At 49.7% G+C, this 18394-nt stretch overlaps 2 protein-coding genes and 1 long non-coding RNA gene across 4 annotated transcripts in view; 1 reads left to right on the top strand and 2 right to left on the bottom strand.

Annotated features, from left to right (window-relative positions):
- LOC105545570 lies at nucleotides 1–2293 on the top strand. Its single transcript, XR_001006945.1, has 3 exons — nucleotides 1–22; nucleotides 206–616; nucleotides 1995–2293. It is a non-coding gene; the product is annotated as an uncharacterized LOC105545570 (long non-coding RNA).
- INHBE (inhibin, beta E) lies at nucleotides 1725–5051 on the bottom strand. Of its 2 annotated transcripts, XM_011988555.1 has the most exons (3): nucleotides 4776–5051; nucleotides 3920–4010; nucleotides 1725–3660 (listed from the first exon to the last, which is right to left on the bottom strand). In XM_011988555.1, the coding sequence occupies exons 1-3, from the start codon at nucleotides 4896–4898 to the stop codon at nucleotides 2903–2905; spliced, it is 972 nt and encodes a 323-aa protein (XP_011843945.1). In that variant the 5' UTR covers nucleotides 4899–5051; the 3' UTR covers nucleotides 1725–2902. The 2 variants fall into 2 exon arrangements, with proteins under 2 accessions (XP_011843945.1, XP_011843944.1); XM_011988554.1 differs by lacking the exon at nucleotides 4776–5051 and having other exon boundaries at nucleotides 3920–4596.
- A 3871-nt stretch (nucleotides 5052–8922) lies between these two features.
- The window catches only part of INHBC (inhibin, beta C), a 26610-nt gene continuing 17138 nt past the window's right edge, over nucleotides 8923–18394 (bottom strand). The window contains exon 2 of the mRNA XM_011988553.1: nucleotides 8923–10349. Within this exon, the coding sequence (XP_011843943.1) occupies nucleotides 9604–10349 (746 nt within the window). The 3' untranslated portion in view covers nucleotides 8923–9603. The remainder of the gene's footprint in view (nucleotides 10350–18394) is intronic.

Genomic DNA, 18394 nt, shown 5'->3' with positions numbered 1-18394 from the left:
CCCGCTGAACACGCTGCTGTTGGTAGGTAGTAAATCCCGGCTTGGATTTTTGGATCGGCTGGTCCCAAAGAGGCTCCCACAACCAGATTGAGGAAAATATTGCAGGGCAGGGGGAGTTCAACCGAGAACGATAATAGTGGAGGTGGGGTAGTCGCCTTTGGTTGGTGCTAACTGAGCATTCTGTCATCCTGTGGTTTATTGGCAGGCCTCACCCTTTGGATGGAACTTGGAGCTGCTGGGGCAGAGCTGGGGTTTGGGGCAAATCAAGTTGAGGGGTTGGGGGCTCTGGCAGAAGGTGAGGAGTCTCTGGAGCATAAAAGCAAGGAGCAGCGGCTGAGGCTGTGGATGCAGGGTGTGTGTTCATGAGGTCACCAAGGAGCACTGGGACTGAAGCCCCTTTCCGGGGAACCCCGGCTCTGCGTCTCGAAGTTCTGGAGACTGAGGCCCCTCTGCACCACGCCACTGCAGGCTCTAGCCGCTCTTCCAGGCTTTCTACTCCCTCTGCTGGCCGTTCTCACACATGACACCCGCTCGGAGTCGAAGCAGAAGAGCTGAGGGAGCTGAAGGAGGAGCCCAGACAGGTCCCCTCACTAAAGCCCATTTAGAAGCCCAGGAGGTGGATAGGTGAGCTCAGAGAAACGGAGAGGCAGAGATTGCTATGCCCAGCGGTACTGCCTGACAGGGAAGTGCCCTGCCTCTTTAGATTTGCGTTGCCATCGTGACTGGATATAGGGGAGGGGCAGCATTTCAGTCTCTGATTTTTATGAGAAAGAGGAGAAAACATGATAGAGAAAAGGAGCACCCTCTCCCCTTTTTTTCAACCTCACAGGCAGACCTCCCACATTCTAGCTCTGCTTCCAAGAACCACCCCCTTGGGTCTGGAAGGTCAGTGGGTTAACTGTTCAGTCTGAGAGTCAAGGGGGAAAAGAAAAGGTGAAGGTAGGAGGAGGTCAGGGACTTTGACCCAGACTAGTTATCCCCAGAGGGTCAGAGACCCAGCTTAATCAGACCAGACTAATGGTCACTGAAAAAAAGGCACCCCACATGCTCCTGTCCCAGCCTCAAGCCCCTTCTTCCAGAGGAGCTATTTATGTATGTAGGTATGTATGCATTTATTTTTGTTTGGGATGGGGTCTCACTATTTGCCCAGGCTGGAGTGCAGAGGCTATTCACAAGTGTGATCATAGCCTTGAACTCCTGGGTTTAAGCGGTCTTCCCACCTTAGCCTCCCAAGTAACTGGGACCACTGGTGCCCAGCAAGAGGAGCTCTCTTAGAACACGTTACTTTCTTCTCCCCACCCAGTTCTGTAGACCAGTGAGTCTCAAACTTTTTGGTTTCCTCTATACTCTTAAAAGTCATTAGGTCAGTCACGGTGGCTCAGACCTGTAATTGCAGCACTTTGGAAGGCCAAGGCAGGCAGATCACCTCAGGTCAGGAGTCCGAGACCAGCCTGGCCAACATGACGAAACCCTGTCTCTACTAAAAATACAAAAAAATAGCTGGGCGTAGTGGCGCAGACCTGTAGTCCCAGCTACTTGGGAGGCTGAGGCAGGAGAATCGCTTGAACCTGGGAGGTGGAGGTCGCAGTGAGCCGAGATCACGCCACTGCACTCCAGCTGGGTGACAGAGTGAGACTCTGTCTCAAAAAAAAAAAAAAAAAAATCATTCACTACATTAGAAATTAAAACTGAAAAAGACTAACACAAGACTATACAAGCACACATTCCATTAACAATGATGTCAGAAAGATGATGTAATCACATGTCACACAGCCTCTGGAAAACTCCACTGTACAATTTTAAGATAATGAGAATTCAAAAGGCAAATAACATGTTAGTATAATTATGAAAATAGTTTTGACTTTGTGGACACCCCTGAAGAGGGACCTCCCAGAAGCCTACGGAACACACTTGGAGAACTGTTGCTCCGGACCATCACCTGAACCCTTCTTTATGAGTCACATTTATTGATTTTCTTTCTCCTTTTTATTAAGAAAGTATAAGCCGGGCGCGGTGGCTCACGCCTGTAATCCCAGCACTTTGGGAGGCTAAGTCGGGTGGATCACGAGGTCAAGAGATCGAGACCATCCTGGCCAACATGTTGAAACCTCGTCTCTACTAAGAATACAAAAATTAGTGGGCACCTGTAATCCCAGCTACTCAGAAGGCTGAGGCAGGAGAATCACTTGAAACTGGGAGGCGGAGTTTGCAGTGAGCCGAGATCGTGCCACTGCACTCTAGCCTGATGACAGAGCGAGACTCCGTCTCAAAAAAAAAAAAAAAAAGAAAGGAAAAATAAAAGAAAAAAGAAAGTATAAATGCTTGTCTCCCAGTGGGTCCTGTCCCCTGGGAAAAACCTGGGAACTTCTTAGGCTTAGTACCTCTCTTTCCTGACTCCTGTTTCTGGGGGTCCTCTAAGCATCCTCCCTCAGCGTCTTGCCCATCTCCCTCTTGACCCTCCCTTAAGGCGCTTCAACAGGCCTTACCCTGGGCCAGCCTGCTTACCCTGCTTCAAGCCTGCTGGACCATCTATCTGCTTCCTCCTCCCCTCACTTGAGGACTTTCTCATCTTGGGAGAGGCTAATTTTTCTCTGCCTTCCCTCCCTCCCTCCCTAGTCCCTGACATCTTACAGGACTTAGGGCAGGAAAATCATGCTTTCTGAGTAGACCCCTTTAGAACAAATGCTTTACCCATCTGCCAACACATCAGCCAACCTGGAACAAGCCAGAGTCTCAGACAAGAAAGTGCCCATTTGGGTTCCATAGGGGTCAAGTGAGTCATATTGCCAGGTGGTTGTTGGGTTGGGGTGTGGATCAGGAATCTGATGCCTCCAGCCGCAGATGCCCTGTGCCTGGGAAACTTCATCTTGGTCTCTTCACTCCAAAGCCCCAGGTCCTCTTGCTAGCTGCAGCCACAGGCCTCCACCACCATATCTGGCACATCCGTCTTGACCACATTGCCATTATGATCCAGGTAGAGGAGAGAAAGGGGCCTTCGGGCAGTAGGGACACAGCAGGAGGTACTGGCAGGCCAAGGATTGTTGGCTTTGAGGAGGCTGAAGACGGCAGAATGGAAAGAGGCAGCAATGCCCGGGCTGCCAGCCAGGTGGGGAGGGCACTGCCCACTGCAGTAATTCAGCTGGTACCCCTCGGGCTGCAGTATCCAGTCCCGCCATCCCAGTTCCTGGAAGTCTACGTAATGATCTCGCCTGCAACATAAGGGGGTTGCAGGCTCACAGGTGGGGGTCCTCCTCCTGGCCCGACCTGCTCCAGGCTCATTGGCTCGGATCTTAAGCTCTAGGAAGGGCTGCTGGTGTCCTGCTGTGTCCAGGAGCCGCCTTGGTTGTCCAGTAACTGTGCTGTTGTTGCCTTCTAGGGGTCTGCAGTCTAGTTGCAGTTTCAGGACACCAGACTTCTCACCCCTCAAGCCACTAGAGGGCAGAGTTAAGGCATGCCAGCCCAGGTTGGTGATGTGGTGCTCAGCCAGAAGGGTGCGGGACCCTTGGTGCCTCCTCCTTGGTCCCCATCGGAAGATCCTCAAGCAAAGAGTGCCAGGAAGGGTGGGGAGCATGTGCAGCCACAGGCGGGCATGGTACAGGTGATGGGACTGAGGAGTGGACAGGTGAAAGGTAAGCAGGGAGCTGTAGGCTGAAGTGGAGTCTGCCCGAAAGACAGAGAAGGGAAAGAAAATGTGAGCAGAGATGAAGCTCTCCTCTGAGACTCCCCGAGCCCTGCCCACTGATCTCCCTCGAAACCACCTTTAGAAAAGTAGAGATTGCTTTGTGTCCTCTGCAACCAGTCCCTGCCCCACCTCCTCCTTCTCCTGCCACACCCCACTCCCTCTGGTGCTCCTGCCAGGCTCCCCTTCTGCCTCCCTTTACCTGTCTGCTCTCTGCCTGTTGCTCTCTCCATCACCCACCTGTGACAGTAGCAAAGCTGATGACCTCCTCCCCATTCCCTGGAGCCACACTCCCCGGCTGTAGTCTCCGGAGGGCTCTGGTCAGCACTGCCTGGGGTGGAGGATGAGTTATTCTGGGACGACTGGTCAGGTGCAACCCCTCCAGGATTTGCTGCTTGGCTAGCTCCAGCACCAGAGCTCGTTCTGCTTGGGGTGCCAGTTTGGAGCCCCCACAGGAGGGACACACAGACCCTGTCCCCTGTGCCCGCACCAATGTCCACAGCAGCACCAGCCAGAGCTGGACATCAGGGAGCCCCATGCTCCTGGTGAATGGCCCTGGTTCGGGAGCCTCGGATGGCAGTTGCTCCGTCTGTTGAGTCTGATTGCTGGGGGCCAATGAAGGCACAGTGACAGCAGACACCACTGCCACACCCACACTTGGCCAAGGGTAGAGCCACCTGTCTTCTATTGCCTGGGACTCAGGAAGGCTGAAAGTAGATCATCTGATGGATAGCTGTGCTTGACCCTCACAGCTCATGTCTGGCTACTGACCTGGGGCCTCTTTAGAGCCAGCTGCCTGGGGCTTCCAAACCTAGTGGTCAGCCAGCCGACCTACCCTCTGAGTCCCAGGATTGGCCAGCTGTGCTGCCCATCAGGCCCCTGCAGGGGGTGGAGGTCCTCCTCCCCACCAGCTCAGGTTTCACCATCTGGCCATGGTGACTGGGCCTGAAGTAGGGGTATGGGGGTGGGGGGGTGCAATGTGGACACGCATGATGCAAGAAAGAGGATGATTTCACATACTCAGTCCCCAAGGTCTGGAACTCGGGGGAGGGAACGCCTTATGAGCCAGGTGGGGAAGGGCAATTTTCCCTCATACCTCTAGTCTTTCTAGCTTCACCACTGCTGCAGCAGTTTCCATGAGGCAGCTGTGAGCTCCAGTGGGTATTTCTCTGGGGCCCTTAGGCCAGAAGGAAAATTCTGGTCTCCTTATTTCTAGCATTGATGTTGGGACAGGGGTGAGGGGTTGGGTGGGTCGGAGAATGGAACCCTCTTGCTCAGGCCCAGATGGCAGTGCCACGAGGCACAGAAGTCACCCCCTGACCCTGCCTGTGCTGGCCGCCCAGAGTCCAGTTGGCCTGCAGCATGATGTGGAGGAGGGCCAGAGCGGGGGGGTTGGGGTGGGGAATGTGTTCCTGTGATGTCTGGGGAAGCCCAGAGAGGTGGTGGTGGTGGTGATGCAATCTTGCACAGGGCAGAGTCCACCAGGACTGTCAAGGGGCATGACACTTGGGAGGGCATATACCCAGCTGCCACTTCTCTTTCAAGTGACTGTGAGAGTTGCCTAAATTTGGGGCATCCTAGAAGTAGTGCCAGGTCTTTTTTTTCTTAAATTTTTGGAATTTAAATTTTATTTTATTTTATTTAGGTGAGGTCTCAATCTGTTGTCCAGGCTGGAGTGCAGTGGCACAATCATTGCTCACTGCAGCCTTGAACTCCTGGGCTCAGGCAATCGTCCTGCCTCAGCCTCCTTAGTAGCTGGGACTTCAGGTGCACACCACCACACCTGAATAATTTTTAAATTTTTCATAGAGATGGGGTCTTGCTATGTTGCCCAGGCTGGTCTTGAACTCCTGGGCCCAAGCAATCCACTTGCCTTAGCCTCCTAAAGTGCTGAGGTTATAGGCGTGAGCCACTGCACCACCCTTCAGGCCTATTAATGGGGGTAGAAAATGGAGCTTTAAGAGCTATTGACAACAAAGCAAGGCAAGTACAGCAGTCTTGGTTCCCAGTCTCAGCCGTCCTGACCACATTTCCTCACTGGCTTTATTTTTTATTTTAGTTTTTATATTTTTGAGACAGGGTCTCACTTTGTCATCCAGGCTGGAGTGTGGTGGCCTGGGTCACTGCAGCCTCGACTTCCCAGGTTAAGTGATTCTTCCACCTCAGCCTCCAGAGTAGCTAAGTCTACAAGTGCGTGCCACCACGCCAGGCTAATTTATTTTTTATTCTTTTGTAGAGACAGGGTCTTGTTGTATTGCCCAGGGTGATCTCAAGTGATCCTCTCACCTCAGCCTCCCAAGGTGCTAGGATTATAGACATAAGCCACTGCACCCAGTCCTCACTGGCTTTAAATGGGGGGACCCAGACCCCTCCACCTTGAATTCATGAGGGTGGGCCTCATGCTAGCTTTTCTCCTTAGTTTCTCCAAGAAGCTTGACGGGGAGAAAGCTGTGGGGGAAGTGGGTGTGATTTGGAAATGCGTCCTTACTCCACTTTGTTCATCTCCCCTCTATTTAGATGATGGGGGCTGTCAAGAGAGACTATTAGATCTGGGGAACTGGGGTCCTACTTGGAGGGCTGGGCCCCAGTACCACCAGTGTCCACCATGTGGCAGTGCCGTGCCTCTGGACAGCAGCTGGCTTGTAGCTGGCTGGAGCTTCCCAGGGACAGGGAAGGGGCAGCTCTGGGAAATGCAGCAATGAAGAGTGCTCCTTGACCTCTCCCTCTGGGGACCCTGCCTCACCCACAAGAGACAGGGACACGCTGGTTCCTCTGTTCTTTCCCCATCACACTGCCAGAGAAGAGAGACTGTCTTCAGGATCCACATCACTGCTACCTTTGGTTTTGGACTTCCTCATACAAACACGTGTCAATGGAGCTTGGTGATGTACCAGGCTTTTCCTAGAACCTCAGGGCACTATTTGGTGGGGGTGGAGTGGGGTGGGGGCGCACTGAGACACTTAGATCCTCCTGTCCACCCTTCATTTCTCCCCACGTTCTGAAACACATTCAAGAGCTCTGTCCAGTGTTCTCAGCTCCCAACTCCCATTCTGTTGGTCGGGCTGGTAAATGACAGCCCTCTACCCCCTCTGGTCTGGAACATCGGGTCGGCAAAGCAGAGGTATCTATCCATGGTGGTGCCTCAGAAGGCTTACCTGTTGGTATCAGTAGGCAGTCGGGAAAGTGACAAGAAGTGGCTGCAGGAGTCACTGACCCCATCTCTCCCCACCCTCACTGTCAAGTGCCCCCAATTTCCAGCTCTTCCCACCTCCTTGCTGCTGCGCCTGGCCTGGCCCTACCTCCCCACTGACACTTACGTCAGAGCTCAGCTATAAATACGCTCTTAGCATCTTAGTCACTTTTCCCAAGAAGTGCTCCTGGGTTATAAATACCCCAGCCATCTGCCTCACTGCCTGCCCTACCACCAACCTGGTTGGGGGCTGGGGGATAGCGATAGGCTTGGGGGTGAGTAAGGAAGTAGAAGACAGGCTTGGGGGTGGGTAAGGAAGTAGAATAAGCGAAACGGGAGTGGTTATCTTGCTCAAATGAGAAAAGCCTGAAGGAGTCCAGAGGTAGGAGCTAGGAAGCTCTAGGAGAAAATGTTTGAAGGAGGCAGACCCACTCTTTCCCCTTTTTACAAAAGGCAGAGCCAAAACAGAAAGGGAATAATGATGATTCTGTTTTTATTTAAAAGTAGGCTATTTTGGGCGTGGTGGGTGGCTCACACCTGTAATCCCAGCACTTTGGGAGGCCGAGACGGGCGAATCATGAGGTCAGGAGATTGAGACCATCCTGGCTAATGCGGTGAAATCCCGTCTCTACTAAAAACACAAAAAAATTAGCCGGGCGTGGTGACGGGCGCCTGTAGTCCCAGCTACTCGGGAGGCTGAGGCAGGAGAATGGCGTCAACCCGGGAGGCGGAGCTTGCAGTGAGCCGAGATTGCGCCACTGCACTCCAACCTGGGTGACAGAGTGAGACTCCGTCGCAAAAAAAAAAAAAAAAAAAAGGAGGCTATTTTGTTCATCATGGATTTTTTGCATTAATTTTGACTTTTAAAAAATTACATTAAAGTCCTATCTTGATTAATAAATTTTTCACCACCCCCTTAAAATTTAGCACCCCCGCCAGGTGAATGACTCACTTTGCCTTATCCCAGTCTTGGCCCTGGGAACTAAGCTGTAGTTGGGAAGGAGGTTAGATCTGGGGGCCGGGGGTGTGTGGGGGAGACACCAGAAGGCCTCCTTAGATTCTCTTTAGGTGAAGGTCTCCTCAAATCAAAGGTGGAATAACATCCATGGGTTGCTCAGGAAGCCCTTGAGCTCAGATTTACAGTCCCCCAGGCAGTCCTTTTCAGACTTTCTCCTCTAGGGTTCCTATTTCAGGGACCTCTTACCCTCATAGGAGGGGGTTATAAGCTGAGCAAACACAGACATCACATTTACCAAAGAACACATGGGTTTTGCGCAAACTCGGCCTTGGGTTGCAGACAATATCGACCTCGTGGTTCAGGACTGTCCAGCCAAAGGGAGGAGATGTGGGGGAGGAAGGGCAAAGGTCTAAAAAAGACCCAGTCTCAGAGCAAATGCCACCCTCTCCTCATTCAGGCCTTCCTCTTCTCCCTGTCCCACTCCAGCAGCCCTTGCCTATTCCAGATTCCAGGCAGGATTCCTGGGTGGAGCACTGGGGGCGGGTGAAAGAAAGGCAAGTCAGAGGTCCTGATGGGCAGCTCTGAGCGTGCCTCTGCCTCCCACACTTGCGTGCCCACAGCTGGTCAGTTTACTGGGTGACTAAGTATCGGTGCCTAAGAAAGAAGAGGCATAAAGTGTGAGATGGATACAATAGCTCAGTCCTGAGGAGACCATGTGAAGAGAGAGCAGAGTAGGCAGACTACAGCATAGGCAGGCAGGTTCTGTGTCATCTGGGGTGCCAGTTAGGGCCCTTGTAGGAGATAGAGGACCATTCAGCTGTCTGGTTTTGCTTCATCAAGAGAACTTAGTGAAGGAATTATTTACAGAGGTATAGGCAGAGTTAAGGGAACCAGTAAGAGATGTTGAGGCCCCAGGGACTAGCAAGATAGAAAGCCTTTAGGACCCCCTAGTGTTGAAACAGTGATAGCAGAATGTAGGCAGAGTTGGGGCCATGGAAGTGGGTAGCCAGGCTACTAGTGTAGGGACACAGAATAGCCACAGTTACAGAGAACCATGGCACCTATGCAGAGAGGGAGCAGGGATAAGAAATGCCCTGACCTCAGCAGGAAGCCAGAGGGCAGGGGAGCTCAGGTGATAGAGCTCAGGCAAGTCAGCCCTTAAGGGCACAGAGAAAGGCAGAGAAGGACAAAAAATGGATGAGGGTATGCAAAGAGACCTTTAGCAGTTCACCTGGACAAGAAAGAAGGAAAGGGGCTCACAACAAAGAGGAGGGTACGTAAGCCTCTATTTTGGGCAGCAGTGATCTAAACTTTGGTGAATCCAAAGAAGGGGCTCTCTGGAGATCCACAAAAATCGGGGAAAGGGGCTGTGTCAACTCATCTTGGAGTGGGGACCATCGAGTGGAAAGGACAGGAAGGCATAGTGGGTTATGGGGTCAATTAAAGGTGAGATAAGGGTGTCTTTGCCTGGGAACCAGATGGCCTTGCTCATCATTGGAGATGGGTCTGAGTCCCTGGAGTCGGGGTTAAGCACGTGAGGCTAGCGGGATGGACCATGCCCTAGGAAAGAGGGTAGTGGTCAGGAAGATGGTACAGTGACTCTTTTTAGATGAAGGTTTCTTCAAGTCAAAGGTGGGGTAATTTCCATAAGATGCTCAGGAAGAGGGAGTCCACATTCTGGACAGAGAATGAGGTCATTCCCTCCTCTCAAGGAAGTGCACTTCCGTGGGGGAGTGTTTTCCCACACCCCCTTGGGCTGCCCATACTACACATAGACTAACTGCACCCGCAGGCCTCTACTACCATGTCAGGTATGTCAGTCTTGACAATGTTGCTGTCCCTGTCATAGTAGAGCAGAGACAGGGGGCGCCGGGCTGTGGGTACACAGCATGAGCCCCCTCCAGTGGTGCCTGCAGCTGTGTTGGCCTTGAGAAGATTGAGCACTGCAGTGTGAAAGGAGGCCGCAATTCCAGGCATGCCGGCTACATGTAGTGGGCACTGCCCTATGCAGAAGTTCATGGCGTAGCCCTCAGGCTGGATGATCCAGTCGTGCCAGCCAATCTCACGGAAGTCCACAAAAAACTCTTGTCGACAGCACATCCTGGACCCTTCTTGGCAGTCGATGCCTCGTCGGTGAATCCGGTGTTTGCCCCCAACTCTCACCCGGGCTGCCACAAAAGGCCTATGGGCAGCTCCACCCAGGATGACTGAGCTCTGGGCTACCTGGCCTTCAGGTACCAGCTCCAGGGTCAGGTGCCCCTGGCTATAGGCAGCTTGAGCTTCAGGCCCCAGGAGGAGTTGATGCCAGCCACTGGCATCCACCTCTAGCAGGTACTGAGTAGCCAAGGTGAGGTTGGTATTATGTGGACCCAGCACAAGGACCCTCACTTTCAAGGTCCAAGTGGTATTGGAAGGGAGCTGCACAAAGAACATGAGACTAGCCTGCTGGACCTCCCTGTCACCAGCAGTTCTATCAGAGGAGAAGTGAAAATCAAGACGAGTCTTGTTGATGGTGGAGAGGCCTGTGGACATAAGAAGCGCCAGTCATTGCGGCCTTCTGAGTGTCACTTCTACCAACTATTTCTCTATACTCAGCATTCTTGAGCTGTCTATAGCACTTGGCATTTGCTACAGTTTAAACATGTCCTCCAAAGTTCGTGTGCTGGAAACTGGATCCCCAATGCAGTGGTGTTGGGAAGTGGGGCCTAATGGGAGGTGTTTGGGTCATGGGAACACCACCTTCATGAATGGATTAATGCCCTTATCTTGGGAATGGGTTCCTTATAAAAGGATAAGTTTAATTCTCCTCAGCCCCACCCTCTCTTTGCCCTTCTGCCATGGAATAACACAGTGAGAAGCAAGAAGGCCCTCGCCAGATGCCAGCCCCTTGATCTTGGACTTCCCAGCCACCATAATGATGAGTTAATACATTTCTGCTCATTATAAATGACCTAGTCTGTGGTATTCTGTTATACCAGCACAAAATGGACTAAGACAGCACTGTTGACAATCCTTTCCTTCCTGAAAATCTTTTCTCTCTTGGCTTCCATGACACAACTCTGTTATAATTCTTCCCTGGTTTTCTTTGCTGGCTTTTCTTTCTGTGACCATCCCTTCAATATCAGAGTTTTCCAAGGTCTGTCTTGGACTTCCATTTCCTTCCAGTTCACATTAAGGTAGCTCTTAATTAGACTCATGGTCAAGCAACACAATTTTTTTTTTTTTTTTAGATGGAGTCTCACTCTGTCGCCTAGGCTGGAGTGCAGTCATGTGATCTCAGGCTGGTCTTGAACTCCTGACCTCAGGTGATTCGCCCTCCTCAGCCTCCCAAAGTGCTGGGATTACAGGCGTGAGCCATTGCGCCTGGCCAATATGTATATATATATTTTTAATCAATTTTTCTCAACCTGAAAAATCATTATTTTCCTTCCTATATACCCCCTTTCCATTCTTGGTGGTGCCACTACCCTCCTTATCACCTGTAAAAACTCTAGGATCAGCCAGGTGCGGTGGGTGGCTCACGTCTGTAATCCCAGCACTTTGGGAGGCCGAGGCAGTTGGATCACCTGAGGTCAGGAGTTTGAGACAAGCCTGGCCAAGATGGTGAAACCCCATCTCTACTAAAAATACAAAAATTAGCCAAGTATGGTGGTGGGCGCCTGTAATCCCAGCTACTTGGGAGGCTGAGGCAGGAGAATCGTTTGAACCTGGGAGGCAGAGGTTGCAGTGAGCCGAGATCACACCATTGCACTCCATCTTGAGTGACAGAGCAAGGCTCTGCTTAAAAACAAACAAACAAACAAACAAACAAACAACTCTATGATTACTTTCTTCACTCCCCATATACCTTGTCTCACCAGAATTGTTCTAATGTCTGCACATTTCTTTATATCCCTATTACTACTGCCCAGTTGCCTCTTATCATCCCTCACCTTCCTTACTGAACATCTTAGTTGGTTTCTGTTCTCTCCGCTCTACAGAAATTGCACGTGTCAAGATCACCAACACCTTCCACAGCAAATCTATCCATTTATATTCATCTGACTTGGCCTTTAAGTAGTGTTTGACACAGTTAACCACTCCCTCCTTCTTATATATTTTCTTCTCCTGGCTTTTATAACACTGGTCACTCTATCTTTTTCTCCTCTATTGACAGCTCCTCTTTGTTGGCCTAACCTTTAAATGTTGGAAGTCAGGCCAGGCGTGGTGGCTTACACCTGTAATCCCAGAACTTTGGGAGACTGAGGTGGATGGATTGCTTGAGTCCAGGAGTTTAAGATCAGTGAGATCAGCCTGGGCAACTTGGCAAAACTCTGTCTCTACAAAAAATACAAAATTACCCAGGTGTGGTAGTGTACACCTGTAGTCCCAGCTACTAGGGAGGGCTAAGGTGGAAGGATTGCTTGACCCTGGGAGATCAAAGCTATAGTGAGACATTAACGTACCACTGCACTCCAGGCTGGGCAACAAAGTGAGACCCTGTCTTAAATCAATCAATCAATTAATCAAGTCCTAAGCTCCCTCCTCTTCTCTATCTGTACCCTCTCCCAGAATGATCATCCATTCCATGGCTTTCAATTCCACCTATATGCAGATCACTTCCAAATGTATATCTCTGGTCCTGACCTCTCCCTGAACCCTAGCCTTGCATGTCCAAGTGCCTATCTGACACTTGACTTGGACATCCAATAATATTTCAATCTCTTCTTTTTTGTAATTAAAAAATTTTTTTAGGCCGGGTGTGGTGGCTCACGCCTGTAATCCCAGCACTTTGGGAGGCCAAGGTGGGTGGATCACCTGAGGTCAGGAGTTTAAGACCAGCCTGACCAACGTGGCAAAACCCTGTCTCTACTAAAAATACAAAAAATTAGGCCGGATGCGGTGGCTCATGCCTGTAATCCCAGCACTTTGGGAGGCTGACGCAGGAGGATCAGTTGAGGTCAGGAGTTCGATACCAGCCTGGCCAATATGGTGAAACCCTGTCTCTACTAAAAATACAAAAAATTAGCCGGGATTCCCAGCTACTCGGGAGGCTGAGGCAGGAGAATCGCTTGAACCCAGGAGGCGGAGGTTACAGTGAGCTGACATTGCGCCGCTGCACTCCACCCTGGGCAACACAGCGAGACTCTCTCTCAAAAAAAAAAAAAAAACCCACCAAAAATTAGCCAGTCATGGTGCAGGCATCTATAATCCCAGCTACTTGGAAGGCTGAGGCAGGAGAATCGCTTGAACCTGGGAGGCGGAAGTTGCAGTGAGATGAGATCGTGCCATTGCACTCTAGCCTGGATGACAGAGCGAGATTCTGTCTCCAAAAAAAAAAAAAAAAAATTTACTTGGAGTTGGGGGCGATTCTCCCTATGCTACCCAGGTTGGTCTTGAACTCCTGGCCTTAAGTGATCCTCTCACCTCAGCCTGAGATCACAGGCATGAGTCAATAGGCCCAACCTCAATCCTGTACAAGGAAGTCTAAATGTATCCCTCCAACCCAAACCTGTCCCTTCTCCAAACTTCTCCTCTGTAAATGCATTGCTTAAGGCAAAATCTTGATCGTGTTTATCCCCTACTTTGAAATTATCTGAAAGTTTTCTCAACTCTACTTCTAATTCAAAATACAATTTCACTTCTCCCCACCTCCTCTACTACACATTAGTCCAACTCACAACCATCTTTTTCTTTAACTATAGCTTTCGTTCACTCAAGTGATTCACTCTTGCCCTCCAAACCGTTCTCCAAATATCAGTCAGTGATCTTCTTATAAATCTGATTAGTTTTATCTTCTCGGCTTAAAACACTTCGAAGTCTTCCCCTTGCTCTTTGGATAAAATCTAAACTCCTTGAAATAGAAAACTTGTTTGACACTTAACTACTACATTCTGCCTATACGGGCCTTTTTCTGTTCCTCAGATTCACCAAACATAAAGCCATCTCACAGCCTTTACACTTGCTAGTCCCTTTCCCTGGAACGTCTTTCCAAGATCTTTGAATGACTGATTTCTTTTTGGCATTCAGTTCAGATGTCTCCTCCTCAGAAAGGCTTCAGGCTTCCTTCCTGATCTATCTAAAGCAGCCTTCAGCCAGGCGTGGTGGCACATGCCTGTAATCATAGCACTACGGGAAGTCAAGGTGGGAGGACTGCTTGAGGCCAGGAGTTTGAGACCAACTGGGCAACATAGTGAGATCCTGTCTCTACAATAAGTAAAAAAATATATAAATAAATAAATAATAGCTGGGCACGGAGCAACACACCTGTAATCCCAGCTACTTGGGAGAATCACTTGAACCCAGAAGGTCAAAACTGCAGTGAGCCAAGATCATGCCACTGCATTCTAGCCTGGGCAACAGAGCGAGACTGTCTCAAAAATAAAATAAAATGAAATAAAATAAAATAAAACGTAATAAAATAAAATAAAATAAAAGTAGCCTTCAATTCTACCTCCATCTCTCTAATACATCATCCTGCTTAATTGTTTGCATAGCCATTATCATGCTCTGTAATCAGTGTGGTTCTTTTTTTTTCTGAGACAGAGTCTTGCTCTGTCACCCAAGCTAGATTGCAGTGGCATGATCTTGGCTCACTGCAACCTCCACCTCCTCGGTTCAAGCAATTCTCCTGCCTCAGCCTCCCGAGTAGCTGTGATTACAGGCATGCACCACCACGCCCTGCTAATTTTTGTATTTTTAGTAAAGACGGGATTTTGCCATGTTGGCCAGGCCGCTCCCGAACTCCTGACCTTGTGATCCTTCTGCCTTGGCCTCCCAAAGTGCTGGGATTACAGGCATGAGCCACCAAGCCCGGTCCAGTGTGGTTCTTCGTGCATTTGTTTACTAAGAATTTCTCCTACCCCTCCTTCTTCCCTGCAGCTAGAATGTAAGCTCCATGAAAACAGCAGTTGTGCCTGTATGGTTCACCATTGTATCCCTAGTACTTGGTATTTAGTAAGCACTCAATAAACACTTGTTGAGACCAGGTGTGGTGGGCTCACACCTGTAATCCCTGCACTTTGGGAGGCCGACATGGGTGGATCACTTGAGGTCATGAGGTCATGAATTTGAGATCAGCCTGGCCAACATGGTGAAACGCCGTTTCTACTAAACATACAAAAATTAGCTGAGTGTGGTGGCATGCACCTGAAGTCCCAGCTACTCAAGAGGCTGAGGCAGGAGAATTGCTTGAACTCGGGAGGCAAAGGTTGCAGTGAGCAGAGATCACACCACCGCACTCCAGCCTGGGTGACAGAGCCAGACTCCATCTCAAAAACAAACAAACAAACAAACAAACAAACAAACAGAATACTTGTTGAATGGTCTTTCATTTCTTTAATTCTTTTATGTTAACATCAGAATTCTTTCCTCAAAACACGGATGGATCATAAAATTCATTGTCTCAAAAACCTTATTAGTTAATAAGGTCCTAACTCTTTTAGGACGCAGTTAAATACCCATTGTAATTTGGCCTTAGCTACTTTTTTTTTTTTTTTTTAAGTAAAAAATGCTTTATGAGGCCAGGTGTGGTGGCTCATGCCTGTAATCCCAGCACTTTGGGAGGCCGAGGCAGGCGGATCACCTGAGGTCGGGAGTTCCAGATAAGCCTGACTAACGTGGAGAAACCCCATCTCTACTAAAAATACAAAATTGACTGGGTGTGGTGGCACGTGCCTGTAATCCCAGCTACTCAGGAGGCTGAGGCAGGAGAATTGCTTGAACCCGGAGGCGGAGGCTGCAGTGAACTGAGATCGCGCCATTGCACTCCACCCTGGACAAGAGTGAAATTCTGTCTCAAAAAAAGAAAAAAAAAATTAGCTGGGCATAGTGGCATGCCCCTGTAGTCCCAGCTACTCGGGAGGCTGAGGCAGGAGAATCACTTGAACCAGGGTGGCGGAGGTTGCAGTGAGCCAAGGTCGCGCCACTGCACTCCAGCATGGCAACAGAGCAAGACTCTGTCTCAAAAAAAAAACAAAAACAGTGCTTTATTATGAGAAGTCAACTGATACTCTCATGGGTTCAAAAGGCAGGATATGAAGTTCAACTAGGCTTCATGTAAATTAGAAAGTCAGGAATAAGGTTCTTTTTATTTTTTGAGATGGAGTATCACTCTTGTCGCCTGGGCTGGAGTGCAGTGGCGCAATCTTGGCTCACTGCAACCTCCGCCTCCTGGGTTCAAGCGATTCTCCTGCCTCAGCCTCCCAAGTAGCTGGGATTAGAGGCACCTGCCACCACGCCCAGCTAATTTTTTGTATCTTTAGTAGAGACAGGGTTTCCCCATGTTGGCCAGGCTGGTCTTGAACTCCTGACTTTAGGTGATCCGCCCGTCTCAGCTTCCCAAAGTACTGGAATTACAGGTGTGAGCCACCGTGCCCAGCAGGAATAACGCTGTTCTTGACAGCTCTCAGAGCCAACAAGATCCCTCTCATCTCTCTCTCTCTCCCTAGATAAGTCAATTCCACTCTCCTCTCTCTGTGGGTCTACTACTTCTACCTCCTTGTCAGCTTCCTCAGGTACCAAAATTGTGGCCCAGGTCCCAAGTCTACAGGACCTTTTGCTCAGCTCCTCCTAAGTGAGCAGATCTTCCAGTGTCCCAATTCCAAAATCCTGATAGAGTCTGACTGGCCCAACGAATCTTTTTCTTGCTAGGTCACAAAGCACCCTGCAGTTAGTACCTTTTAAGTCACTCCAGTTATGGCAGGCAAACACAAGACCAACAGGGGCTGTAGTAGACTATTACATGGTTGGCCACAATGGTCAACACCTCCCAATATTCACGGCTTTGTGCAGTCCCTTTCCATATTAATTCTGGGCTTAGTCATGTGACATGATTTGGGCAGTGAGACATTAGCAAGCATGGTGTTTATTGAGCACTTACATATTGAGGCATTCCACTCTTGGAAGCCAGCTACAGTGATTTAAAGGAAGTTGAGCTAGACTACTAAATTATGAGAAGTCATGTGGAGAGAGACTTTGGAGGATTAGAGACCATCTTACAGGTTCCAGTCCCATCCGAGTCCCCAGCTGAATGCAGTTGCATGGGAGACCTTAGCTACACCACATGGAGCAGAAGAACTGTTCAGATAAGCACAGTCAAGCCACAGAATCATGCGAGTGGCCGGGGGCAGTGGCTCATGCTTGTAATCCCAGGGTTATAAGCTTTGGGAGGCTGAGGTGGGTGGATCACTTGAAGTCAGTAGTTCAAGGCCAGCCTGTCCAACATGGTGAAACCCTGTCTCTACCAAAAATACAAAAAAGTCAGGCATGGTGGTGGGCACCAATAATCCCAACTACTCGGGAGGCTGAGGGAAGAGAATCTCTTGAACCCTGGAGACGGAGGTTGCAGTGACCCAAGATTGCGCCACTGCACTCCAGCCTGGGCAACAGAGTGAGACTCCATCTCAAAAAAAAAAAAAAAAAAAGAATCATGAGAAATAATGAATATGTTGTTTTAAGCCTCTATGTTTTGGTTTTTGAGACGGAGTTTCACTCTTATTGCCCAGGCTGGAGTGCAATGGCACGAACTTGGCTCACTGCAACCTCTACCTCCCGGGTTCAAGCGATTCTCCTGCCTGAGGCTCCCGAGTAGCTAGGATTACAGACATGCACCACCACACCCGGCTAATTTTTTGTATTTTTAGTAGAGATGGGTTTCTCCATGTTGGTCAGGCTGATTTTGAACTCCTGACCTCAGGTGATCCACCCGCCTTGGCCTCCCAAAGTGCTAGAATTACAGGTGTGAGCCACCGCACCCTGCACATCCAGCTATTTTTGTATTTTTAGTAGAGATGGGGTTTTTCCATGTTGGTCAGGCTGGTCTCGAACTCCTGACCTCAAGTGATCTGCCTGCCTCAGTCTCCCAAAGTGCTGGCATTAGAGGCATGAGCCACAGCACCTGGCTTTTTTTTTTTTTTTCTTTTTTTAATAAGAAACATCTTGCTATGTTGACCAGGCTGGTCTCAAACTCCTGCCCTCAAGTGATCCTCCCACCTGGCCTCCCAAAGTGCCAGGATTACAGGCATGAGCCACTATGCTTGGTCAGTTGCACTGGCTTCGGGAATGAGTGGCAGGGAGAAGTTAGAAGGATAGGGAAGAAACTGTTAGTAAAGGAAGAACAGTGAGGAAATTGCTATTGGAAGCTGAAAAAAGGGGAACTTGTATTGTGTATTGGCTCTCACCTGTGGTAACTTAGAAGCCAGGAAAGCTATCTAACAAAGTTGTGAATTTAGCTAATGGTATTTCCAGGCAGAATGCTGAAAATGCCAACTGGTATATTTTAGTTGCCTAAGATAAGGCATTTCGGGAGAGTGATGAACTAAAAAAGGAACCACGGCTGGGTGTGGTGGCTAACACCTGTAATCCCGGCGCTTTGGGAGGCCGAGGTAGGCAGATCACAAAGTCAAGAGATTAAGACCATCCTGGCTAACATGGTGAAAACCCATTTCTACTAAAAATACAAAAATTAGCTGGGTGTGGTGGTGTGCATCTATAGTCCCAGTTACTTGGGAGGCTGAGGCAGGAGAATCGCTTGAACCCGGGAGGCGGACGTTGCAGTGAACTGAGACTGCACCACTGCACTCCAGCC

Source organism: Mandrillus leucophaeus, unplaced genomic scaffold (genome assembly GCF_000951045.1).
Source record: "Mandrillus leucophaeus isolate KB7577 unplaced genomic scaffold, Mleu.le_1.0 Scaffold332, whole genome shotgun sequence".
NCBI classification, from domain to species: Eukaryota; Metazoa; Chordata; class Mammalia; order Primates; family Cercopithecidae; genus Mandrillus; species Mandrillus leucophaeus.
This window is presented reverse-complemented; position numbering and strand designations above follow the sequence as displayed.